A 14,923-nucleotide genomic window follows, 5' to 3' on the forward strand; every position below is an offset into this window, starting at 1 on the left:
GAACCTCTTGGAAGTTCGGTTCGGAGGGTACAGTCGAACATTAGATAAGGTTCAGTTTGTGACCCCTAACTTGACCCGAACTTCAATGGAAGTCAGTAATTGGGCAGTTCGTGGCTCCGCCGACATGCCATCTGCCATAAGCAGAACACTTCTGGGGGAAAGTGGGCGGGGCTTTTCTTTATTTATTTGTGTGTGCACACTACATCTGATCATGCTGATTTTAGCCCCAGTGTGAGCCGTTCACACACTGCACACGGCTCACACTTGGCTGAGCTCATACCCCAGCACAGCGCTGGTCGCCTGAGTGGTTTGCACTCGTAATTTGCTTGAAGTTCGAACTCTAAGGGGTACTTTGCACATTGCGACATCGCTACTGCAATGTAGTCGGGGTCAAATCGAAAGTGACGCACATCCGGCGCTCGTTACGTCGCAACGTGTAAAGTCTAGAAGCACCGATAAACGATCGCAAAAGCGGCGTAAATCGGTGATCTGTGTAGTGTCCGTCATTTCCATAATTTCGCTGCAGCGACAGGTACGATGTTGTTCCTCGTTCCTGCGGCAGCACACATCGCTGTGTATGAAGCCGCAGGAGCAAGGAACATCTCCTTACCTGCATCCCGCCTGCAATGAGGAAGGAAGGAGGTGGGCGGGATGTTTACGTCCCGTTCATCTCCGCCCCTCCGCTTCTATTAGCCGCCTGCCGTGTGACGTCGCTGTGACGCCGCACGACCCGCCCCCCTAGGAAGGAGGCGGGTCGCCGGCCAGAGCGACGTCGCAGGGCAGGTATGTGTGTGTGAAGCTGCCGTAGCGATAATGTTCGCTACGGCAGCTATCACAAGATATCGCATCTGCGACGGGGGCGGGTACTATTGTGCTCGGCATCGCTACAAAGTACCCCTAACTATAACTTTTGGGGGGTTTTTTAGTCTGTGTTCACACCCAAACGTCTAACATTGAACTTCAGGTTCGCTCATTTCTAGTGAAGATCTTAATTTTTTTTCTCAGCTGTATTCGGCATGATAAAAAAAATTACAGCATGCTGCAATTTAACTTCGGCGGTGGTGCAGTGGGAGGAAAAAAATTGGATGCCATACGGACCATCAGCTTGGCATCCGATTTTTACTGATACATTACGATTCAGTAAGATGGGAAACTGTAAATGGTCATGTAAAAGATTAATAGCTGCTGGGTAAAACGGATTGCATACGGGTGACAAGTGAGGAACAAAATCATCCTGTTTTCCTGGATCCGAATGGGACCTATTATTATTATTATTATTATTATTATTATTATTATTATTGTTATTGTTATTGTTATTGTTATTATTATTATTATTATTATTATTTAATTTTATTTATTTATTTTTATTTTTTTTTTATTTATTTTTTTTAGCGCTTTTTTCACCTCCCCCCTCTTCCACCCCTTCCCACGTTTTGGAGAACAAAATAAATATCACATTATTCCTTATTCGTCTCTGATACATGTAATGGGCTTTGACAGCAGTGTCACCTGTTTGGATTTTGGTTTAGGTGAAATATATGGAAGCCATGGTCCTATGTTGTATCATATATCTGAGATTTTCTGCATCAGAAGCCCCCCCTAGGAGTTCCTGTCACATTATGTTCACATTATGTTCTAATATAGGAAGACTAGGATCACACGCACACAGTTCTTTCCTCCAAACCTATAGCACCCAACAGAACATGGGCTGTCAGCTGCTGTGTATGTCATTTGACAGATCCAAGACTCACTTGACAAAACAGAAGTCGGCAGACTCAGGGGTAGGGACCTGCAAACAGCAGTATAGATCTTTGCTTCATGCATCCATGCCATTATAAAAACAGGCACCAAGTGGTATTGCTTTTATTACCAGATGTTTTTCTGCACTGAAATGGAGTTATATTGTCAATAAAGTGGTAGATTTGAGTCTTATTTTTTAGCCCACGTATCGACAATATTATACTTTCTGAATGTTTTTTTAATTGCTTTTTTGTCAGAGTTTCTTGGAGATCCAAGTAGGAACATCATAGTCCCAGGCAATGTCTTGGCCAAGGCAAGACAGAAGACCCAGCCAAAGTATGCCGCTCGTTACCTGGTTCGTACCTTGTTCACTAAAGAGGCGTTGTTGAGCAGTGCTACTGAAGCAAGTGTGCCTGGATTAATGGCACTTGATGCCAGCAAGGTTGCAGGAATAAGAGGTAATTTAAGTTGACTATGTGGGTCTCTAAAATTGTCCCTCCCTAGGATAGGCCATCAGTGTTAGATCAGTGGTGTTTTAGTAACCATGATGATCAGCAATTTAGCGGCCCTTCATTTTTCTCTTTCGTTTCATTGGGGGACACAGGACCGTGGGTGCTGTGTCCCCCAATGAAGACTCAGAGAAAGAGATTTTACGGTGAGTACACAAAAATCCTTCTTTTACCAGGTACAGCTTCATACTTTTAGTAGCAACTGTAACGTAAGGGTACTTTCACACTACGTTTTTTTAACATGCGTCCTGAATGGTTTTTTTTAACGCAAAAACGGATCCAGTACAAATGCGTTTTCATTTCAATGCATTTGCAATGGATTCCCGTCAACATGCGTTCACATGCGGTTGTCTGCGGTATAGTCAGGATCCAGTGACTTACAGTATTTTAACTTTTTTCAAAAGCGCAACTTGTAGCGTTTTTGAGCTGCGTCCAAATACTGCAGGTCACTGGATCCTGACTATACTGCATGCAAACGCACGTGAATGGGGATATGCTGATAGACAGGATCCTGTTTGCCTCTCTCTCCAACCCCTCCCCTCCACTCTCCTCCCCTTCCCTAGCGGCGTGTGCATTTCACTTCCACGGACTCCCAATCACATGACTCCAATGCTCGCCCATAAACTGCAAGTGAAAGGATCCTGTAAAATAACACATGCGTTTGCATAGGTTCAACAGGATCCAGTCATATGCAGTTTGCGTTTTCTTGACATCCGTCAAAAGCATGTTATAAACTAGTATGAAAGTAGACTAATGGGATGAAGTGAAGTAAACTGTAGACATTGCCGCTACCAACCATACAGCGCATTCAAGGAGATGCCAGACTTGTCCCAACTTTGTTTCTTTGTCCATTCAAGGGAAGATCTAATATATTATTTATGGCCAAAGTTAGGCCACCATTTTTATACAGACCGGTAACACCCTTGTAACTTCTGATTGATATGAACACATTGTTATTGCAAACATGGTAGATTGAATTGATCTTGTTGCTAGTCAGATCCTAGATTGGTTATAACCTATATAGAGATTGTATTTTTGATCTGTTTGATGCAATAATGCCTACAATATGGCTTGAGAATATTAACCCCTTCACCACCAGGCGTTTTTCTGTTTGTTTTTTGCGGAACGAGTTGTACTTTCTAAATGAAACCATAAGTTTTACCATATAGCGTACTGGAAAACTGCATAAATATTCCAAATGTGAAAAAAACTGCAAAAAAAAAAGTACTATCACGCAATAGTTTTTGGGATATTTTATTCACCATGTTCACTATATGACTATAAAAACTGTATAGTGTATACAAACCAGCGCTGAAGTCCCTAAATATCTGTTGCTGCTGGATTAAGGGCAAACTCCTCTATTGCCCGATTAATGAACATAAGATATTTAACTGGTACTAGTGCTAGTAACTCATCCGCGCAAACAGATTTGTACTTTTGGGAAACATTTATTCAAGAAAAACGTCTTTTTATATTTTTCTACTATAATACTTATTAATAGCGTTTAAAACATCAGTAGGTTATAAATGCACGTATACACAAATAATGATTGGTGATATTACTAAGGCAATAATATTATTGCACATTAAAGTGGGCTTTACACGCTACGATATTTCTAACAATTGCTAGCGATATCGTACGCAAAAGCACCCGCCCCCGTCGTACGTGCGATATCATGTGATCGCTGCCGCAGCGAACCTTATCGCTACGGCAGCGTCACACGCACTTACCTGGTCGGCAGCGTCGCTGTGACTGTAGAACAATCCCTCCCTCAAGGGGGAGGTGCGTTCGGTGTCACCACGACGTCACTAAGCGGCCGGCCAATCAAAGAGGAGGGGCGGAGTTGAGCGTGACGAAGGTGAGGTGAGGTTCCTCGCTCCTGCGGTGTCACACATAGCGATGTGTGCTGCCGCAGGAACGAGGAACAACATCTTTAAACAACCATTAACAATTTTTGGTTTTAGGACGACCTCTCCAAGGTGAATGATTTTGATTTTCCCCACTTTGAAGGACGTTTAAGGTCGCTGGTAAGTGTTAGACGCTGCGATACCGTTAATGACGCCGGATGTGCGTCACTAACAACGTGACCCCGACGATAAAACATTAACGATATCGTAGCGTGTAAAGCCCCCTTAAGAGTTGCCCCGGCCGGTGGCTAGAACGTTTGAGAATTATAATTAAAAACAACTGATAGTCCAACAGAAATAAAAAACCCACTTAAAAAAAATGGAAAAAAATCTTTCTTGTTCCTTAAGCGGTAAAGCGCACGTTCTTAGTCAATTCAATAGTTCATGTGTAAGTAAGCCCTTACCCTGGACCATGCGATGGTTTCAGTGTCCCTGCTGCTGTTTTTCCGGTATGTCCCACACTCTACGGTGTAAAGACCAACAGGATCTCACCGAGGTGTTGCTGAGGTGAAAGGATTTAAAACAAGCAGCTCTCCGGCGTTGAATATGTCACAGGGAACCTGCCGCTTTACACCGCTCAATCTCCGATTTGATTTTACCGCTCACGCCCTGGATCCTGGCTGCAAACTGAGCTCTTTGTTCACAGGTTAATCCTGAAGTTCATCCTCCTGGAGCAGGATTTTGAGAGATTCCATTAACCCCTAGGGCGTGGGTGAATTTCAGCAGAGTGACTGCTAGTTTGTTTCGCTGGATTTCGAATATCCGTAAGTGTCCTTACTGTATCAATAGATTGTCTCACAGGTCAAAGCACAGGCAAATCTCCGACGCGCGTTTTGGGTGACTTTATCGGTTCCCTTCCTCAGTCCAGCGAAACAAACTAGCAGTCACTCTGCTGAAATTCACCCACGCCCTAGGGGTTAATGGAATCTCTCAAGATCCTGCTCCAGGAGGATGAACTTCAGGATTAACCTGTGAACAAAGAGCTCTGTTTGCAGCCAGGATCCAGGGCGTGAGCGGTAAAATCAAATCGGAGATTGAGTGGTGTAAAGCGGCAGGTTCCCTGTGACATATTCAACACCGGAGAGCTGCTTGTTTTAAATCCTTTCACCCCAGCAACACCTCGGTGAGATCCTGCAGTTCTTTACATCGTAGAGTGTGGGACATACCGGAAAAACAGCAGCAGGGACACGGAAACCATCGCATGGTCCACGGCACGCGCTTACTTACACATTAACTATTGAATTGACTAAGAGCGTGCGCTTTACCGCTTAAGGAACAAAGATTTTTTTGAAGTGGGTTTTTTTTTTATTCCTGTTGGACTATCAGTTGTTTTCAATTATAATCCTCAAACGTTCTAGCCACCGGCCGGGGCAACTCTTAATGTGCAATAATATTATTACCTTAGTAATATCACTAATCATTTATTTGTGTATACGTGTATTTATAACCTACTGATGTTTTAAACTCTATTAATAAGTGTTCTAGTAGAAAAATATAAAAAGACGTTTTTCTTGAATAAATTTTTCCCAAAAGTACAAATCTGTTTGCGTGGATGAATTACTAGTACTAGTACCAGTTAAATATCTTATGTTCACTATATGGTAAAACCAATGTGTTGCTGTGATGCCTGAGGTCAGTGTTAGTTTGTAGACACCAAACATGTATAGGTCTACTTGTATTACTTGTATCTAAAGGGTTAAAAAAAATTCACACGTTTGTCCAAAAAAAGTGGCCCATATTTTGCGCCATTTTCCAAAACTCGTAGCGTTCTTATTTTTCTGAATTTATGGCTCAGTGACAGCTTATTTTTTACGTCTTGAGCTGACGTTTTTAATTATACAATTTTTGCACAAATGCTACGTTTTGATCGCCTGTTATTGCATTTTGCGCAAAATTTGTGGTGACCCAAAAACATAATTTTGCCATTTGGAATTTTTTTGCCGCTATGCCATTTACCAATCAGATTAATTGATTTTATATTTTGATACATCGGGCATTTCTGAACGCGACGATACTAAATATGTGTATATTATTTTTTATTTTTGTTAACCCTTTAATTTTCAATGGTGCAAATGTGGGGTTATTTGAACTTTTAGGGCTTTTTTCATTTTTTTTTTAAACTTTTTTTTAAAACTTTTTTTTAATTGTTTTATTTTATTAGGTCCCTTAGGGGACTATAACAATCAGCAATCTGATCTCTCTTCCATTTCTCCAGATCACAGCTAGACAGGTGAGATTTGCAGATATGCTGCTTTACTCTCACTGCCGGTGTTTTGCTGGCACTGAGAGAAAGTGACTCATGATAGCTACAGGCGTCATCACATGACCCTGTGCTACCATGGCAACCACCGGACGTCACGTGATCACGTAACGGGACTTGCGATGAGGGCGGGTAAGTTATCATTATGGCGGCGCGCATATACATCTCACTGCCAGATTTTGGCTTGTGAACAGTGGTATGCTGACAGAAAGGATCCTGTTTGCTCTAGTGAGCATGCCCACAAAGCAGCCTGGCGTGATATAGATAATATACAGTACAGACCAAAAGTTTGGCCACACCTTCTCATCTCTAGATCATCTATTAAGAGGAGACTTTGTGCAGCAGGCCTTCATGGTAAAATAGCTGCTAGGAAACCACTACTAAGAACAGGCAACAAGCAAAAGAGACTTGTTTGTCTGAAGAACACAAGGAATGGACATTAGACCAGTGGAAATCTGTGCTTTGGTCTGATGAGTCCAAATTTGAGATCTTTGCATCCAACCGCCGTGTCTTGTAGAAAAGGTGAACGAATGGACTCTACATGGCTGGTTCCCACCGTGAAGCATGGAGGAGGTGTGATGGTGTGGGGGTGCTTTGCTGGTGACACTGTTGGGGATTTATTCAAAATTGAAGGCATATAGAACCAGCATGCCTACCACAGCATCTTGCAGCGGCGTGCTATTCCATCCAGTTTGCGTTTAGTTGGACCATCATTTATTTTTCAACAGGACAATGACCCCAAACACACCTCCAGGCTGTGTAAGTTCTATTTCACTAAGAAGGAGAGTGATGGGGTGCTACGCCAGATGACCTGGTCTCCACAGTCACCAGACCTGAACCCAATCGAGATTGTTTGGGGTGAGCTGGACCGCAGAGTGAAGGCAAAAGGGCCAACAAGTGCTAAGCATCTCTGGGAACTCCTTCAAGACTGTTGGAAAACCATTTTCGGTGACTACCTCTTGAAGCTCATCAAGAGAATGCCAAGAGTGTGCAAAGTAGTAATCAAAGCAAAATGCGGCTACTTTGAAGAACCTAGAATATAAAACATATTTTCAGTTATTTCACACTTATTTAAGTATTTCATTCCACATGTTTTAATTCATAGTTTTGATGCCTTCAATGTGAATCTACAATTTTTTAGGTCATGAAAATAAAGAAAACTTTGAATGAGAAGGTGTGTCCAAACTTTTGGTCTGTACTGTATAAATAATATATAATAATCTCTCTATCTATAGCGCTCGCTCTCTTCTCCGCTCTCTCGCAGTTTGCAAAAGAGCGTTCCACAATTGCGAGGTGTAAAAAGCTTGTTAATCATTTATAGGAAGCAATTGATTGCAGCTTTTTATTCCAAAAGGTGTGCAACCAAATATTAAGGTGAGGGTGCCAATAATTTTTTCTGCTTCATTTTTGGGGTTTGTGTGAAATTGTCAAATTTAGCTGTTTTTTTATTGTGTTGTTCCAACACACACAAAGGAAATAAACATGTGTATGACAAAACAGGTGTAATTGTAATAATTTTTTGGGTAGAAATATTTCATTTTCTGGAACAATTTCAAGAGTGCCAACACTTTCAGTCATGACTGTATAAGGATTTTCTGTGTTCTGCCCTCCCAAACTCCAATGATAAGGAATTTAGATTATGATCCCCAGTGAGGACAGTCGTAATAATGCCTGGAAAGCTCTGTGGAAATTAGTGGCGCAATATAAGCAAGTAATATAAATATATTTGCTATAAAAGTACAAAATGGGAATAACCCATTTACTGAGCATAACTTACTCGAGAAAGTCCCCCTTACGCAGTGAAGGCTCATTCACATGTACTATGGACATTAAAACTAAAACGTTAAAGGGAACGTGTCACCGGATGTTTATAATACTTACCTAACTGTCGGTGCGGAGCAGACTGGTCGAATGGGCGTCTCCGTTCTCCGGGTCCCGCACCTCCTCTTTCGGCCATCTTTGTCCTCCTTCTGAAGTTAGTGTGGGTGATGCGTTCTACGTCATTTACACTAGCCGACAATGAGGTCCTGTGCAGGCGCACTTTAATCTACACTGCTCGGAGGAGGTGTACGACCCTGAGAACGGAGACGCCCATCCGACCAGGCTGCTCCGCACCGACTGTTAGATAACTACTATAAACATCCAGTGACAGGTTCCCTTTAATTTTATTTATTATGTTTGCTTTAAATCGCTCAATCATATTCCATAGCGCTTACCTATTTTTTTATTATGCAGTGATCTTTTGCATATGAGACAGGAAATCCTCTTCAATTCCTGTCTGTCCTAGAGTTTGGCCACTAATGTTTATAACCCATCCTTAGACTTGGCCATGGATATCTGAACAGTGGAGGTACAACACCCAACCCCACCGATCAACTGTTACCAACAGCATATGCAAGGCTGCCAGAGCATAGCAGCTCCATCAAAACTATTGGCTGGGAACTGTAGAACCACTCTACTCATTTCAATTAAATAATTATGGGATGAATCTGCAGGAAAGTATTGGCCAACCCTTTTAACCCCTTAACGACCGCGGGCCGTAAAATTACGTCCTAAATGACATAATCTTACTGCCCGCGGTCCTCCGGCGGCAGCATGCCGCGATCGGCACACATCTCAGCTGATTTTCACAGCTGAGATGTGTGCCTGCTAGGCACGAGCAGAATCGTTATCTGCTCGTGCCGATTAACCCCTTATATGGCGCTGTCAATACATGACAGCGCCATTATAAGCGCGATTGCGGTAAGCATTTACTTACCGCCCGAAACCGGAAGTCACGTGACGCGATCACGTGACTCCCGATAGTTGTCATGGTAGCACAGGGTCATGTGATGAGTCCTGTACTACCCATGACTTGGTTTCACTTTCGCTGTGCCCGGGGCACAGCAAAAGAGAAAGACAGCGTATCTGCTGTTTACAGCCTTCCAGCTGTGATCAGCAGATACTGCAGAGCGATCGGAATGCTGATCGCAATAGCCCCCTAGGGGGACTAGTAAAATAAAAAAAAAAAGTTAAAAAATAAGTTTTAAAAAATTAAAAAAAACCAAAAAAACCTAAAAGTTCAAATCACCCCCCATTCGCCCCATTGAAAATTAAAGGGTTAAAAAAATAAAAAATATACACACATTTGGTATCGCCGCGTTCAGAAACGCCCGATCTATCAAAATATAAAATCAATTAATCTGATCAGTAAACGGCGTAGCGGCAAAAAAATTCCAAACGCCAAAACGACGTTTTTTTGTCACCACAACTTTTGCGCAAAATGCAATAAGAGGCGATCAAAACGTAGCATCTGCGCAAAAATGGTACCGTTAAAAACGTCAGCTCGAGACGCAAAAAAAAAGCCGTCATTGAGCCTAAGATCCCGAAAAATGAGAACGCTACGGGTCACGGAATATGGCGTAAAACGTGCGCCACTTTTTTCGGACAAACTTCCGTTTTTTTTTTAACCCCTTATATAAAAGTAAACCTATACATGTTTGGTGTCTACGAACTCGCACTGACCTGAGGCATCACACCCACACATCAGTTTTACCATATAGTGAACACAGTGAATAAAATATCTCAAAAACCATAGTGCTATCGCACTTTTTTGCAATTTTTCAGCATTTGGAATTTTTTTGCCATTTTCTAGTACACAATATGGTAAAACTGATGGTTTAATTTAAAAGTACAGCTCGTTCCGCAAAAAATGAGCCCTCACATGACCATATTGACTGAAAAATAAAAAAGTTACGTCTCTCAGAAAAAGAATGGCGAAAAAAAAAACGGAAAGCGAAAAATCGGCCGGTCGTGAAGGGGTTAATGATAATGACAATTAGGTATGTGGCTAAGGTGCATTATAAAGATTCAGAGGCACTGACAAACATGGTATAGTATATACAGGTTAGGTTGGTCTAATGTGGTGGGTATTTTATTTCTGTATTTTTTTGCCATAACTGAGGCTATGTTCACATTTTAGAACAAGAAATTCCCAAATAGTGAAAAAGCAGGATAACCAAAACATGGTACCTACATAGCACACTCAAAACATAGCAAAACAGGAGGACAAAAAGGAGTAGTGTGCAAATAAGTAATTTATTATGGACAGCTGGCACGGATAAAATCAGCAGCAAACTACACCACGTGTGTAGATAATGAGTATAAAAGTACAAATTGTTGGTATAAATAGAGGGTAAGACTGGCAAGCTGGATCCTAATAGCTGTAAATCATAGTATTTTATGGCAAGGAAGCACTATGTATACAGGAATCATAAGCATGATAGTGTTACAAGTAAACTGTTAACAGGAAAAGTAGTGCAGACCAGTGTCAAATTAAATATGCAATAAACAATAATCATTCATAGAGTGACAGGAGAGCACTACAAATACAAAAACATCATGATTATAACAGTTTACAAAGAAAGCAGTGCAGACCAATGCCAGATTGAGTGTACACTAAGGCTGCTTTCACACCTCCGGTTTTAGCAGAGCCGGCCGATCCGGCTCTAAAACCTATGCAACGGATGCGGCGACAATACCGCATCCTTTGCGTACGTTTTTGACATGCGGCCCGTCCGGTTTTTGCCGTTTGCGGCAGGCTACTGGGCATGTGCAGTGGAAAAAACCGCATGCGGCGGCCGCATGTGGTGTTTGCCGCAGGACGCCCCATGCGGCCTCCATAGGCATGCATTGCAAATCGTGCCGCATCGGTCGAATGCGGCGCAATGCGGTTTTTTTTTTTTTTGCCGGACAAAAAACGTGCCAGGCAATGTTCCATCCGGCCGCCGCATCGGCTAAATCTGCCGCATGCAGCAAAAACCGGACTGAACGCAAGCCCATGCGGCACAATACGGCACTATTGCAAGTCTATGCAAAAAAAACGCAACCGGGGGCAAAAAAAAAAAACGGTTGCGGTTTTTCTCCAAAGCTCCGCATTGTGCTGCACAGGAAAAACCGGATGTGTGAAAGCAGCCTAACAGTAATCACTTCATAAATTGCAGGAGAGCACTGCATGTTACACACCTGTCACAATGTAACAGCTTACAAAGAAAGTAGTGCAGACCAATGCTAGATTAAATGTAGAAGAAATGATGATTACTCATAGAGTGGCAGGACAGTACTGCATATACAAAACATGTTTATGTTTAACCTTCCTCTAGTGCAGGGGTCTCAAACTCAGCTGGGTGTATGGGCCGCATATAGAAAAAAAAAATGAGGGGGGGCCGCATTATTTGCAGGACAAAGTGATCTTGGATCACTTTTGTAAACATTTTTCGCTTGTTTATTATAACAAACGTGCACTTTTTTTGTTAAGTTTATATACAGAAAAGCATTTTTAATGTAAATAAAAAAAGTCATGCTTTAGGATTTTTTTTTTTTTACATTTTATCACCTTCTTGTAATTGTTTTACAATTAGCAGCATCATATAGTAATCTTAGCCAAAATCTTGTAGTAATGTGCCCATCCGTGTGCCCTGTAGTAAGGTGCTCATCCTTGTGCCCTGTAGTATTGTGCCCTGTAATATTGTTCCAATCCTTGTAGTATTGTGCTCATCCTTGTAGTATTGTGCTCTGTAGTATTCTGCCAATTCCCGTAGTATTGTGGCCATCCCTGTAGTATTCAGCCCATCCCTGTAGTATTGTGGCCATCCCTGTAGTATTGTGGCCATCCTTGTAGTATTCTGCCCATCCCTGTAGTATTCTGCCCATCCCTGTAGTATTCTGCCCATCCCTGTAGTATTCTGCCCATCCCTGTAGTATTCTGCCCATCCCTGTAGTATTCTGCCCATCCCTGTAGTATTCTGCCCATCCCTGTAGTATTCTGCCCATCCCTGTAGTATTCTGCCCATCCCTGTAGTATTCTGCCCACCCTTGTAGTATTGTGGCCATCCCTGTAGTATTCTGCCCACCCTTGTAGTATTGTGGCCATCCCTGTAATATTCTGCCCATCCTTGTAGTATTGTGGCCATCCCTGTAATATTCTGCCCATCCTTGTAGTATTCTGCCCATCCCTGTAGTATTGTGGCCATCCTTGTAGTATTCTGCCCATCCCTGTAGTATTGTGGCCATCCCTGTAGTATTGTGGCCATCCCTGTAGTATTGTGGCCATCCCTGTAGTATTGTGGCCATCCCTGTAGTATTGTGGCCATCCCTGTAGTATTGTGGCCATCCCTGTAGTATTGTGGCCATCCCTGTAGTATTGTGGCCATCCCTGTAGTATTGTGGCCATCCCTGTAGTATTGTGGCCATCCCTGTAGTATTGTGGCCATCCCTGTAGTATTGTGGCCATCCCTGTAGTATTGTGGCCATCCCTGTAGTATTGTGGCCATCCCTGTAGTATTGTGGCCATCCCTGTAGTATTGTGGCCATCCCTGTAGTATTGTGGCCATCCCTGTAGTATTGTGGCCATCCCTGTAGTATTGTGGCCATCCCTGTAGTATTGTGCCCATCCCTGTAGTATTGTGCCCATCCCTGTAGTATTGTGCCCATCCCTGTAGTATTGTGCCCATCCCTGTAGTATTCTGCCCATCCCTGTAGTATTGTGCCCATCCCTGTAGTATTCTGCCCATCCCTGTAGTATTCTGCCCATCCCTGTAGTATTGTGGCCATCCCTGTAATATTCTGCCCATCCTTGTAGTATTGTGGCCATCCCTGTAGTATTGTGGCCATCCTTGTAGTATTCTGCCCATCCCTGTAGTATTGTTGCCATCCCTGTAGTATTGTGGCCATCCCTGTAGTATTGTTGCCATCCCTGTAGTATTGTGGCCATCCCTGTAGTATTGGGGCCATCCCTGTAGTATTGGGGCCATCCCTGTAGTATTGTGGCCATCCCTGTAGTATTGTGGCCATCCCTGTAGTATTCTGCCCATCCCTGTAGTATTGTGGCCATCCCTGTAGTATTGTGGCCATCCCTGTAGTATTGTGGCCATCCCTGTAATATTCTGCCCATCCTTGTAGTATTGTGGCCATCCCTGTAGTATTGTGGCCATCCTTGTAGTATTCTGCCCATCCCTGTAGTATTGGGGCCATCCCTGTAGTATTGGGGCCATCCCTGTAGTATTGGGGCCATCCCTGTAGTATTGGGGCCATCCCTGTAGTATTGGGGCCATCCCTGTAGTATTGTGGCCATCCCTGTAGTATTGGGGCCATCCCTGTAGTATTGGGGCCATCCCTGTAGTATTGGGGCCATCCCTGTAGTATTGTGGCCATCCCTGTAGTATTGTGGCCATCCCTGTAGTATTGTGGCCATCCCTGTAGTATTGTGGCCATCCCTGTAGTATTGTGGCCATCCCTGTAGTATTGTGGCCATCCCTGTAGTATTGTGGCCATCCCTGTAGTATTGTGGCCATCCCTGTAGTATTGTGGCCATCCCTGTAGTATTGTGGCCATCCCTGTAGTATTGTGGCCATCCCTGTAGTATTGTGGCCATCCCTGTAGTATTGTGGCCATCCCTGTAGTATTGTGGCCATCCCTGTAGTATTGTGGCCATCCCTGTAGTATTGTGGCCATCCCTGTAGTATTGTGGCCATCCCTGTAGTATTGTGGCCATCCCTGTAGTATTGTGGCCATCCCTGTAGTATTGTGGCCATCCCTGTAGTATTGTGGCCATCCCTGTAGTATTGTGCCCATCCCTGTAGTATTGTGCCCATCCCTGTAGTATTGTGCCCATCCCTGTAGTATTGTGCCCATCCCTGTAGTATTGTGCCCATCCCTGTAGTATTCTGCCCATCCCTGTAGTATTCTGCCCATCCCTGTAGTATTCTGCCCATCCCTGTAGTATTCTGCCCATCCCTGTAGTATTCTGCCCATCCCTGTAGTATTGTGGCCATCCCTGTAGTATTCTGCCCATCCCTGTAGTATTCTGCCCATCCCTGTAGTATTCTGCCCATCCCTGTAGTATTCTGCCCATCCCTGTAGTATTGTGGCCATCCCTGTAGTATTGTGGCCATCCCTGTAGTATTGTGGCCATCCCTGTAGTATTGTGGCCATCCCTGTAGTATTGTGGCCATCCCTGTAGTATTGTGGCCATCCCTGTAGTATTGTGGCCATCCCTGTAGTATTGTGGCCATCCCTGTAGTATTGTGGCCATCCCTGTAGTATTCTGCCCACCCTTGTAGTATTGTGGCCATCCCTGTAGTATTCTGCCCACCCTTGTAGTATTGTGGCCATCCCTGTAGTATTCTGCCCACCCTTGTAGTATTGTGGCCATCCCTGTAGTATTCTGCCCACCCTTGTAGTATTGTGGCCATCCCTGTAGTATTCTGCCCACCCTTGTAGTATTGTGGCCATCCCTGTAGTATTCTGCCCACCCTTGTAGTATTGTGGCCATCCCTGTAGTATTCTGCCCACCCTTGTAGTATTGTGGCCATCCCTGTAGTATTCTGCCCACCCTTGTAGTATTGTGGCCATCCCTGTAGTATTCTGCCCACCCTTGTAGTATTGTGGCCATCCCTGTAGTATTCTGCCCATCCTTTAGTAATACGCAAACAAAAAAAAAAATCTCACCTTTCCTCCGTTCCCTGTGT

At 43.5% G+C, this 14,923-nt stretch overlaps 1 protein-coding gene across 3 annotated transcripts in view; it reads left to right on the plus strand.

The window, feature by feature from the left end:
* BEND2 (BEN domain containing 2) overlaps positions 1-14,923 on the plus strand; it is a 113,415-nt gene that overhangs the window by 68,919 nt on the left and 29,573 nt on the right. For all 3 annotated transcript variants that reach the window (XM_075336289.1, XM_075336292.1, XM_075336290.1), the window contains one exon: positions 1,998-2,198. In XM_075336289.1, the coding sequence (XP_075192404.1) occupies positions 1,998-2,198 (201 nt within the window). The remainder of the gene's footprint in view (positions 1-1,997; positions 2,199-14,923) is intronic.

Source organism: Anomaloglossus baeobatrachus, chromosome 2 (genome assembly GCF_048569485.1).
Source record: "Anomaloglossus baeobatrachus isolate aAnoBae1 chromosome 2, aAnoBae1.hap1, whole genome shotgun sequence".
Taxonomy (NCBI): domain Eukaryota; kingdom Metazoa; phylum Chordata; class Amphibia; order Anura; family Aromobatidae; genus Anomaloglossus; species Anomaloglossus baeobatrachus.